General features: G+C 44.1%; 1 protein-coding gene across 3 annotated transcripts in view; it reads left to right on the forward strand.

Annotated features, from left to right (window-relative positions):
• Positions 1–19,499, forward strand: part of LOC116940228 (netrin receptor UNC5C) — a 159,813-nt gene that overhangs the window by 86,735 nt on the left and 53,579 nt on the right. For 2 of the 3 annotated variants that reach the window (XM_032949713.2, XM_032949711.2), the window contains exons 6-8: positions 4,606–4,773; positions 9,966–10,130; positions 19,031–19,225. In XM_032949713.2, the coding sequence (XP_032805604.2) occupies positions 4,606–4,773; positions 9,966–10,130; positions 19,031–19,225 (528 nt within the window). The remainder of the gene's footprint in view (positions 1–4,605; positions 4,774–9,965; positions 10,131–19,030; positions 19,226–19,499) is intronic. The other variant, XM_032949714.2, reaches the window with a different exon arrangement.

Here is a 19,499-nt window from a genome sequence, read left to right on the forward strand (position 1 = left end):
TGGAAAAAAACATATTTTTTATGGCACTGAAACAAAAACTTGCACATTTCCATTGGTAATCGAAGCTATGTACACATTTCTCACTGGACCCTGTGCAAAAAAAATCGGCTTCAACTTTAGAACAGTGAAAATTTGGAATAGTTACATTTCTGTTTGTTTGACAGCTAGTCATATCGCATGTCACAACGAGGCAGAAGGTGTAACCATTACATTCACACCAGCCTCACAAAGCTGTATGCTCCTAAATTGAACCAGGGTTCGACTATACGGATATAAATAAAATAGTAAGTTTATATCTGTGTATGGATTCGTCCGGAAATTGTTATAACGTTTTTAACAACTTGTTTTGATTCATTTGTGGTATTATTTGATTCAATTCACCTTTTGTCAATGTAATTAAGTTTATTGAACATGTAAATATTTACATAATTAAAGCATTACACCAATACTCCATTTTATTTACCTATAATTGCCATTAGGCATTTTTATTTTGACTCCTTTACAGCTCAATATAGATCTGAGTTGCACTGGCAAGCTATCAGAAAGAAAAAATATTGTCGTACATTTGTAATTCTGCATAATTCAATATTCTGGTTTTGGGCATGACACTGGTACAGTGAGGGAAAAAAGTATTTGATCCCCTGCTGATTTTGTAGGTTTTCCCACTGACAAAGAAATGATCAGTCTATAATTTTAATGGTAGGTTTATTTGAACAGTGAGAGACAGAATAATAAAACAACAAAATCCAGAAAAACGCATGTCAAAAATGTTATGAATTGATTTGCATTTGAATAAGGGAAATAAGTATTTGACCCCTCTGCAAAACATGACTTAGTACTTGGTGGCAAAACCCTTGTTGGCAATCACAGAGGTCAGACGTTTCTTGTAGTTGGCCACCAGGTTTGAACACATCTCAGGAGGGATTTTGTCCCACTCCTCTTTGCAGATCTTCTCCAAGTCATTAAGGTTTCGAGGCTGACGTTTGGCAACTTGAACCTTCAGCTCCCTCCACAGATTTTCTATGGGATTAAGGTCTGGAGACTGGCTAGGCCACTCCAGGACCTTAATGTGCTTCTTCTTGAGCCACTCATTTGTTGCCTTGGCCGTGTGTTTTGGGTCATTGTCATGCTGGAATACCCATCCACAACCCATTTTCAATCCCCTGGCTTAGGGAAGGAGGTTCTCACCCAAGATTTGATGGTACATGGCCCCGTCCCTTGTCCCTTTGATGCGGTGAAGTTGTCCTGTCCCCTTAGCAGAAAAACACCCCCAAAGCATAATGTTTCCACCTCCATATTTGACGGTGGGGATGGTGTTCTTGGGGTCATAGGCAGCATTCTTCCTCCTCCAAACATGGCGAGTTGAGTTGATGCCAAAGAGCTCCATTTTGGTCTCATCTGACCACAACACTTTCACCCAGTTGTCCTCTGAATCATTCAGATGTTCATTAGCAAACTTCAGACGGACATGTATATGTGCTTTCTTGAGCAGGGGGACCTTGCGGGCACTGCATGATTTCAGTCCTTCACGGCGTAGTGTGTTACCAATTGTTTTCTTGGTGACTATGGTCCCAGCTGCCTTGGGATCATTGACAAGATCCTCCCGTGTAGTTCTGGGCTGATACCTCACCGTTCTCATGATCATTGCAACTCCACGAGGTGAGATCTTGCATGGAACCCCAGGCCGAGGGAGATTGACAGTTCTTTTGTGTTTCTTCCATTTGCGAACAATTGCACCAACTGTTGTCACCTTCTCACCAAGCTGCTTGGCAATGGTCTTGTAGCCCATTCCAGCCTTGTGTAGGTCTACAATCTTGTCCCTGACATCCTTGGAGAGCTCTTTGGTCTTGGCCATGGTGGAGAGTTTGGAATCTGATTGATTGCTTCTGGGGACAGGTGTCTTTTATTCAGGTAACAAGCTGAGATTAGGAGTACTCCCTTTAAGAGTGTGCTCCTAATCTCAGCTCGTTACCTGTATAAAAGACACCTGGGAGCCAGAAATCTTTCTGATTGAGAGGGGGTCAAATACTTATTTCCCTCATTAAAATGCAAATCAATATATAACATTTTTGACATGCGTTTTTCTGGATTTTGTTGTTGTTATTCTGTCTCTCACTTTTCAAATAAACCTACCATTAAAATTATAGACTGATCATTTCTTTGTCAGTGGGCAAACGTACAAAATCAGCAGGGGATCAAATACTTTTTTCCCCTCACTGTATGTATAGGCTATAACATAGTTTAATGCATCACATCCACACGTAGGAAGCTCCTCCCATTTAACCTACCATATCCACCACCTATGTACAATAGCTCTATGTCCTGAAAATAAAAAAAACAACACAACCTGCAAAAGCAGACTCTTTTTTTAAAACAGAGCCGCCAATAAAATTGATCCATGCCACAAAATTTCACATACGTGGGCAGCTTCTGTTAAACGAAGGTTATATTTTTACCGCCCTTAATGAAGGTCGGCATGTGCCGTATGTTTATGTTCATTTTACTGTACCGGGTGCCTGCATTGAGTTATGGTGCTATATTCCCCTCTATACTGATGGGATAGGTTGATATCACCATTACTACGTTTACTATCTACAGCAAATAATAATAATTTACAGCCTCCTTTCAATGCACTGCTGGATGAAAGCCTCCCTATTCCATGTCAGATACGATGGTTTTATGATCATATGTCGCCACGGTAGAGCATGGGTCAGTGATGACGAGTACCCAGAACGAGTTGACATATCACTCCCCACTGATGTTGGCCATGGTTTGGAATTGAACTCAGGTCACCGGGTTGAAACGCAGTGTGCTAACCAACGTGCCAACACACTCCTTGCTCAGTTTAACACGTAAGCTTTCGTGACCAATATTGATAAGACAGGTTTTTTTTGTGCTAGATTGCGTAAATATATAAATGTGTCGTTAAACTCGCCACCACCCGACACAGCCAGGTTTGCCACGTAAACTAGTAACGAATTGGCATGTTCTTTTTACTTGACAAACCTTACTAATTGGCTGAGTCGGGTGGTGGTAGGTTTAACGACACATGTATACCCTCCTTGCCGTATCCAGAATTTACACGACATTAAGCCCTATGCTAATCCACGGCCAGAGAAGGGCCTCTACACACCATGGAGGTTATTTGACCAATCTTCATACAACTGGCCAGTGCTGGTTGGTGAAGATGAGAAACATGCTTCCTTGTAAAACCTTTAATATTTTCATTTTATTTGTCATTGGCCAAGTTTATGATTCATATGTCGTAGCATGTAATATGCACCGATTGAATCATGCTCTTCCTTATAAAATTAGATTTTTCAAAAGCACTCCAACCTGCTCATTAAACTAAGCAACACAATAGAATAATAATAAGAATAATAGTTTAGAAAGAAGATACCCTCTCCGTGACATTAGAAGGTATTTCATGAAAATGTACTTGGAGATATAAATCAAATGAAATAATGAGTACGTCTGGTATTTTCTTACACAGTGCCGGATTAAGCTAGTGCGGAGCCTGTAGCATCTTTATTTAGGGGCCCTGATTAAAAAAAAAACACGTAAATATTAAAACACATACATTTTTTTACTTGCATAGTAAAGTAATTGTATTTTTTTCATTTGCTATACAGCCAGATAATACGACAAATCGCTAACCTTAAACACCCAGTCGTTCATAAAAGTTGAAGGCAGTATAATACTATAGTGATAGAGCAAGTGCAGAATCACGGAACCGGAATTGATAGCTTGAAAGCATTTAGCACGAGGCCCTTGAAAGTGTGGCATATGCTATTTTTGCTACTAGGATAATCCGGCACTGTTCTTACAGCATGAGGTGTTCACAAATGACTGTTCCACACATGGGTATATGGTGCCAGCAGAGGGTGATGTTACCCAATTAGATAATTGGTAGGTAATTTTTCGAATTTGGCAAATTTGGACGATGATATCAACATGCATGGCCTACTAATTTTAAAATAACGTGACGGAATTTTTAACGTCCACTGTGAAGCATGCAGCATTTATTTCACGGTTAATAAAAACAAAGAATTATTTCAAATTTTCTGTTGACATAGTAAAGATAATAACCGATGGAAACGAACAACAGAAAAAGGTTAAACATTTCTTTTACAAATGAGCCTGAAAAATTGTGAAGATAAATTACAGTTATATATGTGAAGTATATGTTGTATGTTCTCCACCTTTTCTGAATGAGTTTTCTCCAAGTTTTCTGGTTTCCTTCCTAAAAAACATGTCAAATGGTATATGTATGTATTTCGAACTTCCTTTGCACCATACGTAGCCAACCAATACGTGGAAAACATCCCAACACTGAAACATTTTCTGTAAATTGCTCAATTGGGATTACACGTAATAATATCGCCCCATACTGCAATAATACAACATTTGGCAGGACCCTCTTGAAAAGAAGTCTTGAGACTCAGTCAGGTTTTCCTGGTTAAATAAGTATAAGAATAAAACACAGAATAAAGTTAGGGTTGTTGTAAATACACCTTCAACACAATCGGTAAGCGTAGCACGTTTAGAATGTCATCAGTTGTCGATGGTGTTAATTGAACTTGCATGTTTGGCTTTTCTCGCCAGTGGAAGGGGGGTGGTCCCTGTGGAATGAGTGGGCGCCCTGTAACAGCAAGTGTGGCCGCGGCACTCAGAAGAGAATCCGAACCTGCACCAACCCAGCCCCTCTCAACGGAGGGCCCTTCTGTGATGGGCAGGCATCAGAGAACACGCCCTGCACATCAGCGTGTCCTGGTAAATTATGGGCAGTTGCTATGATAATTAAGTAAAACAGTTTAGTCGGCTGGTGGGACAGCGTGCTCCCCATTTATCTAATTGTTTAATGGCCGTATATGCAAATATATTTTGTGTTGAATTACTAGAATGTGCTATTTGCTATATAGTCAAAAACCTCAAGTCAAAGTGTCTCCCTGTCAAAACGAGTGAAGGGCGCTGCTCAGCTTCATTGGTAAATATTTCACATTCTTTTGGCAGGGACAGTCCGTCCATATTACAACCACTGTTGAGTTATGACGAAGCTGTGCTCATTTTGTCAGCCATTAAGGAATGTTGGACTGTTATGGTGGATGTTAAATACTCTTTTTGAGACTTTTTAAAATATGAATTAATGTTGTGGTTTTTTCAAATGTTACAACTTTTCACATCTACAGTATCACATTTTAAGAACGTATTATATAGGCAGATGAACAAATATCTGCATATGTCCATATGTAACACTTGATTAATCTGGGTGGTATTTTCAACACAATTATTTTATTTTTTTGGTTTATTTCACAGGAAAATGTCTGTATCTCAATCGCATGCGTCCACAGATTCAAAATACAACATTAAATGAAAGGTGTTTAACTCTTGTTGTAAAATGCCAAATTAACATCAATAGCAAATGTAGTTTGTACAAAATCGCTATTGAAAAATTCCCACTTTATAAAATAGCGAAAAGGGGAGAATCTAATGTGCATCAGCGGCACATTCCGGTGGCCCACACGAAGTGATCATCATGATACGCGTCAAGCACGTGAATGGATGCGTTGCTTTTAATAACATTGATGTTAAGATAGAAAAAAGTCAGTATCTCTACAACCCAGTGCATTTAGGAACTAAGCGTTGATGAAACTTAGGTAATTCACACCTGACAATGTTTTAAGGAGTCTTACAATTTGGTGAAAAGTGCCAGGAGCACCAACAGCCCAACTAAAGCCACTTGTCAAAGATCTTAAGAGTAGCGGAAGGAACGTCCCAATCCATCCTGACGAGCTCATGTGTTAATTATGATAACAATATTGATATTTTAATTTTAAATAATTGAACCAATACTATTAATAATCGCACATCTTCAGCATCTCGCCCTTGGGCACATCAAGGGACATCAACAAATGAACTGAACAAGTAAATGTACGGCAGTTGTGATGAGCAAAGTACACGAGGGAATGACCAAAGGGAACAGTGTACGCAATGAAATTAGGGCTACGCAAGATTGACATCATATTTCAGCTGCAGATGAGCGTGCACATTCGCGTCAGCGAGATGAGGAAATCAACCGGCAGTGAATTGCCAATGGCTGCTGCAGATGAATCCCCCTGAGAAATGAACACACATGAACTGCAAACAGTTGTGCATTATATATCCGTTTTGCACCAGCCCTCATCATCTCTTTTCGAATGCATCAATTTATACACGATGCTATATTTATGGCACACAATGTAAATTTCAGCACGAGCCACGTTTAAATGAACCCTGGGTAAAAGGCCCGCAGACGATCTCACGATATGATTAACATGTCATAGCCACAGTGACATTGTCAGCAGGAATGCAAAACTGCGTGCTATAAGATCTCAACCATTCCCCATGGGGTTGTAAAGAATGAGATAAATATAGCGAGCAGTGGTCAAGAGGCCTTTGCTGTGCTTTAATTGAGTTTAAACGCACGTCTATTATGAAGAAACATTGTGTAAAAAAATGCAATAGAGTATTGTGGCTAATTAAGTCATATTGCATTAAATAGTTTGTGATGTTATGTTGTATTGTATTGCCCTGTGTCAAATTATTATTTTGACAAGACTGAAATTATTTAGGTTGAAGCAGAACAAATATCAGTTGGTGAAAATTTTGGATATAATTCTCATCTTGCTGCTCTTGGTTGATTGATTGACGAACTAATTTTTTCTGTACCAACCTCGTTTTAATTAATGTTTGCTAACTGTAAGGAAAAAAATGTTGATGTAGCAAAAACATCAGGTTGAATTAATCACGTAAGCCTGTCACATTGTGTTGAACAATTCATTAAAGTCGTTGACCACGCAAATAAAATGCGGGGTTGAAAAGATAGCAGCCATCTCTCCTATCATTGGGGACGATCATATCTCTGTATGTTATGTACTCACGTGTTGTGTGCAGAGTGCACACTCCTGCCGGTGTTGTCTTATTTGTTTTTTCGTCTCATGAATAATTATTGAGAGTGCTTTTTTAACAAATGCACATCAGCTAAACATAGTTTCTCAACAAAATCATAGAACACAATGCTGCGTCACTTTTAAATGACCCATTTTCCAATGGCACTTTGGTCAAGGTCTAAAAGTCATCATGGCCTGTGCCACTAATGGTACCACACTATGCCATTGCTTTCTTGCCTCTGCCACATCTCACAGTATGAGCAAACGCTGATACCTAACCTCTAAGGTTGTATCTTACAGTATCCGATCATGTGGCTTTAGATGGTCCTCTAGATTTCCGAAATCTGGTTGCCTCTCCAATCAATGCCTGTCTAAGTAACATTCATTCCTCTATCCCACACACATAATTTACATGTTTGACTTCATGACTAATATATTCATCCATAGCTTCATCTTCTTTTGTCTTGAGTATTGCAACTATATAAATCCCTCACCCCCAAACATCAGATTATTGGAAAATATCTCACAAGCTTCCTCAACCCCACTTGTAAATTAAACCTCGTCATCCTCGCCTTCACATTAATTTACTGGCCCTCAATCTAATCCCACATAAGCGACAAGTTCATGGACTTATCCCTGCATGTCTCTCCACTCGCACATCATTATACGCAACTCTACATGTTCTCTATTCCAACAATCAAGGCCTACTATAAAAAAACACCAAGTCAGCTTCTCTGGTGCTGTTAATCCTACTCAATGGAATCCCCTACGTCCTCGCCATCAACATAGCTATCTCCAGCCTGCTTGAAGTCCAGGCTAAACACCTTCCTATTTCTCTCAGCCTATGATTGTGTCAATCTATCGCAATGTACTATTCAGTCCAAATGTCCTCCCCCCCCCCCCCACATTACCCCCCCGTTACCGTAATTCCCCCTTTCACCCGTTTCCCTCTGTACCCCGACACTACCACCCCGTGAAGTCAGGTAGCCCGCACTCATAAAATTGAGATGTCACCCATGTGACACCACTCGCTCAAGGTCGCCAACAGATGAGCCGACCACACAGTGATCTTTTGAGCAGGGAGACACGTTTGCTTGCAATCGTTGAACGCTTTACCTTCAATTGCAGTTTGATTTTTAACAAATTTCCAAATTAAATACAAAAAAATGTAGGAAGTTTCATGCTATGAAAAGTAGCATAATTGCTTTAACACAACTCTCCTTTCAAACTTCTAAGTGACAGCGAATATTTAGGTCATATTCATGGTAACATTTACATATCAATACTGATTTATTACAAGCTATACATCACTGTTTGTTGATTAGTTTAGATTGTAAATTATTTATTTATCAGCTTACTCATTGCGATTTTTTAATATGAATTCTCCTTTGGGAAACTGATTTAATCAACTGCAGTGCTGCCAGCACAATTTCGATGCATGTTAATGTTGGCTTGGAGAGACAGCCGCTGATAATTTCTTTAACGCATTTTATTACTTGCCAATCATCACAGCGTTGCGAAATAAACATTTGAGTAACAAGTACTACCCTTTATTATGAGCATTCTTTAATGAATAAGTATCTCTCATTGAGTGGAAGCAGGATGTTACACCTAAAATGCTAAATTATAGGATGAACTAAATAATACGATACAATTTAGATTCATATAGCATACAAATGTGAATACACCTCAAGAAGCTGTATAGAAACAGTGGGAATATTTCTTTTATAGAGAGAGGAAGTCGTAGGCAGAGGACTACATGAAGACTGACTGTATGCAAACGATGGGCAAAGACTCCACAGCATGGATGGCTGTGGGGAATGCAAGTTCCAGACCACCAAGAGTAGCATAGGAGAAGCAGCAACTCCCCTCTTCCCACTGAGTAGAAGTTGGCTGGGAGCTTGAACAAAACGGCTTGGTCAACGGAATAAAGAGAGTGTGGGGGGAGTATTGTGGGATGAGAGGTAGGCAGAGGCGATGCCATGGAGGATCTTGAAGATGGCGAGAATGATCTTTAAATTTATCCAGGAATGTATTGGGAGCCAATGGAGGGAGTTAAGTATTGGGCTGATGTGGTCTTGTTCATGGGTGTGAGCGAGAAGTCTGGCAGCAGAATTTTTTTGCATCGCCTGGAGTTTTAGAGACGAGAGATTTGTGTGTGTGGGGGGAGGGGGGGGGACCAAAAATGAGAGGTGCAATAGTCGAGTGGAGAAATGATGAAGGCATGGGATGCTGGTCTCAGCGGTAGCTGGGTTAAGGAAATAGATGTGGGGGATGTTGGAGATGTTCTGCAGATGGAAGGATGAAATATCGTGGAGGATTAGAATGCCTTTGCATGCATTACCAGGCTCGAGCCTGCATAGACAACAACGGGCCTCACTTGATCATGTTCGATCATTTTATTCACACAGGGAGAATGAAAGTCGCTGTATTCTGATTGTGGAGAAGCGCAATCTGTCCATCACATAACTGACCATTGCCCATTATATGCGTACAAAGCATGTATAGATGCTAAACATTGAGCAATTTCTTGATGCTATCGAATGGATTACCAACTCAACATACAGTTATAATTTTTTGCTCTTCAAATGCAATGTCCCAGATAGAATGTTAAATTAAAAAATATATATATTGTATGCCACATGTTGTGACTAGGGCAATGCATGTGAGTGAAAGAGCAGTTGTGTCTTGCTTTGTTGATGTGGTGTCGTGAATGTTTGTGCAGGGATCGTGTACTTTGCTGAGGCACGGCTTTCTGTGGGTAGTATGCCATGTTGTGGATCATGGTACAGTGACTTCCTGGGTTGGAGCTGGGTTTTATATTTCTGTGCGATTGGTGACACAGTCAACATGTGCTGTGCTGAATCTGGTTTCTCTCCGCTCATTCCATGTTATCGATGTTGGCACAGTGTCCCTGTGCTGTATAGAAAATGGATGTTCCGCTATGCACCCATTTGCACAAGTCATAACGCCATTCTGTGCTGTGTTCCGCGTGCCGTGTCGTCGTCCCGTCTGCTGTGCTGCGTGCCGTGGCAGTGGATGGCGGCTGGGTGGAGTGGAGCAAGTGGTCGACCTGTGGTCCCGACTGCACCCACTGGAGGAGCCGGGAGTGCTCCAACCCGGCCCCCGTCAACGGAGGCAAGGATTGCCACGGCTCTCCACTGCAGTCCCAGAACTGCTCCGACGCTCTCTGTATACAGAGTGAGTACTTCACCAGTGCATGGCTCCAAAATAAAATTCACAGTGTACACTGTATATGTGAAAGGATTCAGCTGACGCCATATTCAGTAAAGGTCTCTATATTTGATGACCCACACCGGTAACGTCTCCATCGTACGGTAGGTAACAACACCAGGGTTTCATCACTCCCCATCCAGAACTCCCATCTCTTCTCTGGCTCCCCCCCCCCTTTTAATCCCCTGGTCCACATTTCTTGCCAGTCAATTATTGCCTAGGGTTTTGTACCCGAAGATGACTCACCGACCAAACATGTCTGAGTCTAATACTAATATCTGATTAACTGGCCAGGTGCCCGAGTGTCCTCATTCTTTGCCAGTCACACATTATCCAGGGCTTTTGTCCCAGGTTATCATTAACTGGTCAAGTGTCTCCCCGAGTCTCCAACATTTATATATATTCGATGGCAAGCATAGGAGAGTCATCACTAATCCGATGGACTCTGCAAAAGTTAGGACAAGTTTGTGTCATCACTGATAAGGGTTTGCTGTCCAAACGCATATTGTCTGCCACTCTCTTCTCTTTGAGCATCATTCTAATGCATTTATTCTTTCTCATTCCTATGCCACACAACACTGCCTCAGTAGAAACACAGTGATGTGTTCGCACGTGATGTATCTTGATCTCCCTCTTGCTCGTATCAACTGGTTTGCCTTTTGACGCATATGTACATGATTGCTATTTCAATAAAACAATGTCAATGATCTACATTTCAAAATAAACCTAGATGTGCATAACATCTTTTGCAATGCATTTATATATTTATTTTCGGCAAAAGCAAACGTTGAAAAACAGACTGACTACACAAAGGGTTGCCGTACACGGTATAAATGTACGGATTAATGGACCTAAAGACACCTCAAAAAACGCCCATAAATGGGATGAAAAGCAGTAAATAGAAAAAAGGACAGAGAGGAGGGAAGAAAGAAGGGAAGAGTGACAGACAGAGGGGTTCACAATGGGGTAAGATGATCAAACCAGAGCTCGGCCAACGTGGGCAGAGCACCGTGCTGCAGATCGAGAAGGCAGCGAGCCCTGCGAGAGAACAGCCGGGTGTCCCGGGTACGGCATCTCATGCATCGTTCAAAGTGGGCAGACGGTGACGTTCTCAGTGGCTCAGTTGCGAGCGTGTCAATGAGGCGCAACCAGGCAGTTCTCAATCATACGCCAGGGATGGTCAATCGCTGCTCAACAAATGCCCGTGAGGCACGCACGAATAGCGGCCGCACCGATGTCGCAAATACGTTTATTGAGGTAATGGCTGATAGCTCGACACAGGGTTTGAAAATTCGGGCAGAACTAAAAGGCAAACCGTTCGAGTAAGTAATTTTCAAACTTTCAACGTATACTGTGATGCTGGTACACAATGCTTACCTCGTAGAATGATATCGCAGAACCTTAACTATCTAATATACAACAGATCGTACATCTGAGTGTATGTTTGGGGCACAAGTGAGAATCAGACACTGAGCAATTGGCTCTTTAAACGAATGTGCTAAATGTTGGGCTATGCAGCTATCTCACGAGATTAACTAAAACACCTCACTGCTATCGTTGTTATCCACGCATGACGACAATTTATGTTCAGCAAATTCACGTGTTCGGCAAATTACCTTTTCTTACAGTGGTGAGAGAGGACAGTCATAATAGTTTCACTGACAGTTTAAGACCATATTGCTGTTGATCCTGTTTTCATTTATTTTTGAAGGCCTCAATCTTATTCATGAATTCTAAAAAAAATAGTTGTTTAAGTTTCTATATCAAGCACATGCGTGTACACATGCGGCTGCACACATGCATGAGCAGTGCGTTCTAAAAAAATAACATTTCTTCTTTGCTGGTAGTATTCGATGGATTTCTCTTTGTTCGGCAATTGACCTGCACCATATCTCATACATATTTGCCTTAGCAAGTTCCAGCTTTAAATAACACCTCCCTTCACAATTGTCATGGGTTTTGAATGCACAAACAGGTCCCAGCAGATGCAATAATTCAGATTTTTGTCAGTCCTACTGGAGACACCCCCTCCTGTGGTGTTGTAGTAGCTTTTAATGAGCTGTCTAACAGTAATGCATGCTGACATGTGGTCTTGGGGATTCTGTCATCTGCCAGCCAGCCCACAAGCCTATTATTGATGGTCCAGCCAGGTAGAATCAATCAAAACACATTTCAAAGAGTCATCAATTTAGTTATGTTGATACATGGATGGTGTCATCTGTTGTGCACGTCTCTCTTAACAATACAAGTGTGGCTTGTTTGAAATAATTTTTAAAGCAACTTTACTGAAAATTTTATGCGACAAGCTACGCAAACTAATATAATCACACCTTGAAAAGCGTTAATGTAAAAATCTATTTTTAATTCCCTTTTTCATGCAATGTTGCTATAAAAAAAAACACAGGCATTATCTGCTACTTTAAGCTTAAAGGTGTTGTCAAGCTAAGTTAACAAGGCATCACTAATTTATATATCAAGTGGTGTGGGTTTTGTGCAGTGTTGATTAGAACTAATAAATAATCAACATAATTGCAGGGTGTTAATTCATGAATGTATTTCAAATGCATGCACACTTGAAGGATGGAAGTCTTCTTTGTGTATTGCATATGTTTATCGGCTTTGAATACATTTAAAGAGAGAAAGTGTCCGTGTTGAGCTGATCAAGATGGCAGTGAACATTCTCTTTTTGGTTACATTTAGCAATAATCATTCTTATTCAGTAAACCATCAAGTGAAGAGAGTCATGTTCAGGATTTGTAAAATTACTTACCGAGCATTGTGGCAAATGCGAAAAAACAGGATGCTTGGAGAAAACACATTTATTCAAAGTGCTAAAGGGTAAAGCTGCAGCCCTCCAATGGCTTGCTCTTTCCACTGCTGGTAGAAGGGCCACTACTCTCAAGGGAGTTCTGGGAGAGGTGCTTTATAGGGTATTTTTCCTACTCTTCTACGCTGGCCCGATGTAATTGAAGAAAATTTTAATTCCAAAACTTTACCGCACCATAAACGATATCCCAATCGACCAAATGTTGTCTACCCGTTTATACTGCTGGGTGGACAGAGGCGGTCGGGTATTTAAGAACCTTGCACCATTCTAGATTTGAAGTTTTCGTGACTGCAAGGATCCATACTCTTTGGTTCTTTCGGTAAAGTCACATAGGGGAAAAATTATATATAAAGATAAAAATAGAAATAAATAAATCACGATGTTTCGATTGCAACACAAGCAATCATCATCAGGTGTGACAACCACAGCAAGGAAATATTTCCTTATTTATTATTTTTCACCTACATGACTTTACCGAAAGAACCAAAGAGTATGGATCCTTGCACCATTGTTTCAGCTGCTGCACTGGGAGAAAGAAACGGCAACCTCTCTATTGCAACAATCACCCTTGTGGGAGCCCCCACCACACGCTGTGTGTGGTGCCCGCACTATCCCAGTGCTCACCAAGCCCCACTAGTGCTGGTGTTACACACAGCCACCCACACAGTGCTGTCCACGATGTAGGAAAATCGAACGGCACGGCCTTTCCGGGTCGGCACCATCCAGTGACATCCCTGATGTCACTACATCACCCCCCCCCCCCCCCCTTCGTAGCATCCAGCCATCCTGGCTATCAACTCCCCCTCTAAATGAACAATAAGTGAAATGTAACGAGAAAAAAACAGTGTGCCTCAACAATAACAAGAACATAAATAAATACCCCAACCCACCTGTACAAAAATTACACTATCCACAAATGTACAAACCAACCAGGGAGAAGGGCATGAACCAACGAACCCATAACAACACAGCAACAATAAAATAAGGAAAAAACCCCCCGAAAACCACGGGATCCCCCATACCATCACACCTCCCACCTTCACCGTGTAACAATGCTCGCGAACTCAATGGCGGCCAGGTTCAGCCAATGACTGCCACGACTCAGCGAGCGTGACAAGCAACCGATAGCGTGGGATCTTGTGTGCAAGGGGATCACGAAACCGAGTCTTTGAGCGAGTCCGTGATGCTGGGCCCCCCCAGGGGAGTTGGGCTCGCTCACCCTGGAGGACCCGTAGGGTATGTGCTAATGTTCTGCCAAACCCGGCTCCTCACGAAGAGCAGTAGGCCGGGCCGACGGATCAACCGCTCTCGAAGCCCGTGAAACTGGCATGCGCAGCTGTTCAGGGGACGCCAGGTGTACAGCGCCCGGGGGCGGAACAGAATCGCTTCGCCCGGGAGCAACTGCAGTGGGCACCCACCCCGGGTTGCCGGACGCACTCGACACTTGGCCCCAGCGATATGGAGATGAGATGAATTCGCACGGCGTGATAACCGGTTCAAGGCGATTAACCACATCCCGGGATCATCGCGTGCAAGGCTTCCCGACAACGCCCCCTGCCGGACGTGCCGGAGCCACATGAGCCAACTCCTTACCCTCCAGAATGACCGTGGTGTCCAACCCAGCATTCATAACCTGAACACAAGGTTCCTGGTCGTCGGACACCAACGTCTGAGCTATAGCTCCATACCCCTCAGTACCCAAATCGAGCGGTTCTCTCAAACGGAGGGGAACAGATATTCGCGCGCCGGGCGCGGACACCTGCACCGTAGCTTTAGCCACACACAACCGGGTAGGGGAAGGCAAAAATGCCACACGGCATCTGGATGGCAATTCCAAACAGCCGCGGCCAATGCAGATTTCCAATGGCATCCTACCAAGGAAATCGGTTGTAAGTAAACATGGAACAGTCAGGGACATGGAGACAAAAATGCGTCCCGACAAGCTAACGTCAGCGATGCGTACCTCGGACATGATCCGACCGACGATACCCAATGAGCCACTGTCAGCAGTGACACACGGCGCATTGACAAGGTCGAGAACCCGACACTTAGGGGGCAGAATGTAAAAAATCAGGACCGAAATGATAGTTGCCGATGCACCCGCGTCAACCAGCATCCTTAATTCCACACCCGCGAGAGACCCAAGCACAGTAGACGAACCCGCGGTCGCATCCACCACTCGATGGGCCAGCTCCGACCACTGATCCGGTTGGAGTTGACGCACCTCGCGATTACGCGTAGGACTTCCCCGTACCGTCGCGCGATCGGGTCGCGAACCAAATTGCCTAGATGGGTGAGGCCAGGGGTCGAGTGTGGAGCACGTCGTGACTCGCCTCAGGATGTAAGAGAGGTGCAGGATGGTGGTGATGCCGGAAGGCGCCGACGTGGGACGCGGCAGCCCGAAGCCACGTGGCCCGGCAGGCCGCACTGGTAGCAGGTAACAGGGCCGCCTCTGGAACGAGACGACGACCTTAACCGCCCCCGCTCGTCCGTCCACCGCGTGCCACCATCACCCCGGTCGCCACCACTCCAAGGGGCCTCACTCCATGCGGTGGCCCCGGCTCCGTGCGGGACACGGCACAAGTCACCAGCGCCCTGTCCCAATGTAAAAGTTGCTGGGCTCAGACGCACATGGCGACTTTGTGGCGCACGTTCGCCGGAGGCTTGTAAATGAACGCCAGTTGGTCGAAGGCCTGCGTAAGGGTGGACCTCTCCAGCGGCGGGATGGCAAGAAATGCTGCAAGGGCGTCGTCGTCAAGGGCTGCAGGTAGCGCCTGTAGCACCTCTTTCTCCGACCACCCCGCCAAGCCGGCGTTCGTGAGGAACCGCCACTTGAAGGCCTCCCAGTCGCCACTGGTAGCCGTGAAGTCTTCCAAAAGGGTGCCTTGTTCCGCCGGCAGCGTCTCCGCCGTATCCTCCGAAACGGTAGGCTGCACGAGGTCCTCGTGCTCACCTCCCAACGCCCAGGAACTTGGTCTGCGACGTGTAGACATAATCTACAGCTAGCTAAACAACTAGCATGTTGGCCACTTCCGACACCAGTTGTAGTGAGTACAACTGAGTCACAGACGTTGTTCCTTTTTAGAGGCAACACATTTATTTGTAACACTGTAACACAAAGGGGTAACGGACCCTTTACCCGATACAGCCTAGGGTGGTGACCGCCCAGCTAAACTACGCTATACAGAGTGGTTACTGCTATGAAGGGTCGGACCCTCACTCGGGTCTCTGACCACGTGGTTGCCTCGTAAGACGAAGAGCTTCCAGCTTGAGACGTAGAGTCTCCTACTTGTAGGTGTTGAGCTTCCAGCTTGTAGAATGCAGCGACCTTTCAGGGACCCGCCTTATATCCCCCTACGGTCGAGGCCGCTCTGCCCTCGGCCCCGCCCGCCTTCTCAAGCATTCTCATTCCCTCTCGATCCTTCTCAAGAACTCTCCCTAGACACGTGATCACCCACTAGCCCCCCCCCCCCCACCTGGGGCCCCCTGTGTGGACACTCCGGATCATGTGTCTACGGGGTCAACTAGAGTGCCATGGCCCGGGGCAACCCTGCCCCTGGGCTGACACTCACCCACTCCCCCTCGGGGGAGCCCCCACCACACGCTGTGCGTGGTGCCCACACTATCCCAGTGCTCACCAAGCCCCGCTAGGACTGGTACTACACACAGCCACCCACACGGTGCTGTCCACGCTAGGACTGGTATTACACACAGCCACCCACAAGGTGCTGTCCACGCTAGGGCTGGTGTCACACACAGCCACCCACACGGTGCTGTCCACGCTAGGGCTGGTACTACACACAGCCACCCACACGGTGCTGTCCACGCTAGGGCTGGTGTTACACACAGCCACCCACACGGTGCTGTCCACGCTAGGGCTGGTGTCACACACAGCCACCCACACGGTGCTGTCCACGCTAGGGCTGGTACTACACACAGCCACCCACACGGTGCTGTCCACGCTAGGGCTGGTATTACACACAGCCACCCACACGGTGCTGTCCACGCTAGGGCTGGTATTACACACAGCCACCCACACGGTGCTGTCCACGCTAGGGCTGGTGTTACACACAGCCACCCACACGGTGCTGTCCACGCTAGGGCTGGTGTTACACACAGCCACCCACACGGTGCTGTCCACGCTAGGGCTGGTGTTACACACAGCCACCCACACGGTGCTGTCCACGCTAGGGCTGGTACTACACACAGCCACCCACACGGTGATGTCCACGATGTCGGAACATCGAACGGCATGGCCCTTCCGGGCCAGCACCATACAGTGACATCCCCGATGTCACTACATATATATTGAGCAACTTTCACTCAATGGACAATGAAACATATTTACGTTTAACATGTATTCTATTCAAGTCAACGAAGAACAATTGTTGAAGCAATGATTGATGAGACTTGCCTACATTTAACAATAAACACATTGATTCCAGGCACGGTGTCTAATTAGTGAAAATTAATTTAATGGCAGCTGATTGTCGCACTTTTGCAGTCTCAGCATGATAATCGCCATGTTTAATTGTGTACATTTTACAATATTGTTATGTTCATGGCTGTGACTTGAATTTAAATTTTGAGCACCATTTAAGATAAATCCTCCATGGATTTACAGAACCATGGTTATGGAAGTAATTATTCTTGACAGTAATTTCAGTACATTTCACCTGGTTAAATAACAGACTCTGATTAAAATATAGTTGTTCAGTGTTCATTATTTTCCCTTTAATGATAATTGTAAATAAACATTACTACTGTTATAAATTTGGTTAGTTTTGAATTGCAATAATAATGCCTTGTTGACTTGAGTGAATTTATATCAGTGATGTCGAATCATTTATTAATGGCAGTGGCATTGAGGAAGGCAGCTTCTCTTACCCTTGATTAAGTTGCCTGCTGCAGATTGCTCTGGCTTTAATCTGCAATCACACTCTAACTGGGATCATCTCAGCAGCATTCCTGAACATAAAGCAGCGTAATTGGTAAATAGCTGTCCCTTTGCAGGTCGCTTTGCACAAACAAGGAATTAAAGGCTTCCTGCAGTGTGCTGTATATCAACACAATAGGAGAGGAAAAGAAGAACAAACACTGTAAACAAACGCCAACAGTCGTACAATGCAGTGTACTCTAAAGGACAATTTGGGGAATTCTGTTTGTTGTTCTTTGCCGCTGAGGGTATAAGATGTAGTGCCTAATGAGCAAGTATGTCTGTGTGTGTGCATATGTCTGTGGTGGTGGGGTATACAATGGCAGTGACCCAAGTTTCAATTCCCAGCCCTGTATCTGACTGCAATGTGGTATCTCTGGAAAGGGCTTCATTGGGGTGGTTGAATGTCTGTATGAAATGAGCGTGCAGTGCTGGCAGGGAGTTGAACCGATTGGTTTTTCGGCTGTGTTTGGGTTTAGCGAAAACCAATTTTACCGGTTACACTTCAACGTTGTTTTACATCTAGTTGTCGCGTGATGAAGCTAGTAGTAATTACTGGCAAAATGTCGTACTCAGTTTGGAAATGTTGTGGCTTTGCTCATCAACACACCGGTGTGCTGTACTCGTAACGAATTGGCATGTTCTGTTTACGTGACAAACCTTACTAGTTGGCTGTGTCGGGTAGTGGCAGGTTTAACGACGCATTCATATATTTACGCGATGTAACCCATAAAACCTGTATTATGGTTGTTTTGAAAGGTTTAGTTCTCATTAACCGTTTGCTAAAAATAATTTTAAACCAGTTAAAATTTTCCATCAAAGCCTCCAGAATGCTGGGAGATGTCTGGCAAGCGTGGACGAGCAAGCCAAAAGAATCCTCTAGAGGAGCTCTTTTTTGCTCCCTCACCTTGGGAGGCGCTTCTGCCATTCTGCCAGCAATGGCACGAGTGAGCAATTGCTGGGTTACACTTTTACGCGATAAGCTAGGGCAATTTTCTTCTGTTGGACAGCGACTTTTGAAATGAGCGGCTGGTGAAACAGCCCGATCTTGTTGTTTTCGTTATAAGAATGGAGCGGGTTTCATTTGCCCTTGTTGTGATACAGCGTCAGAGACTGGAGATGAGCTGGCCCTGTATGGTGGTGTGGCTGTCGCCCTGGTCGTATCAGTGGGTATTGTTCTGGCTGCCTCAGTCGCGCTTTATCGTCGACGGCGACAAAACTACGAGGCCGATATCATCAACTCCAACTCCGATTTGTACGGGGGCTTTGCGCCTGCTGGTCAAAAGGCCGTGAGACACGGTGAGTGCTTTGCAATGAAATGCACTGCAAGTAATTTTACATATATAGTGCGTAAAATGTGAACAGTTATTTGATTGTGAAGACCATTTATTTCGGCATTGTAAAGGAGAATTTTAATTTTAATAGTTAATTATGTTCAGTCAAATAACTATTCCAATGTTTCAAACAGTTGGTGAAGTGTAATTGAAAGTAAATATATTTCATAGACATGATAAATGGAATACTTTTTATAATTATTGTAATCGTTATATTAATTGAAAACTATTATCTGGCA

This window comes from Petromyzon marinus, chromosome 8 (genome assembly GCF_048934315.1).
Source record: "Petromyzon marinus isolate PM22_M1 ecotype Great Lakes invasive population chromosome 8, UKy_Petmar_22M1.pri1.0, whole genome shotgun sequence".
Lineage (NCBI taxonomy): Eukaryota > Metazoa > Chordata > Hyperoartia > Petromyzontiformes > Petromyzontidae > Petromyzon > Petromyzon marinus.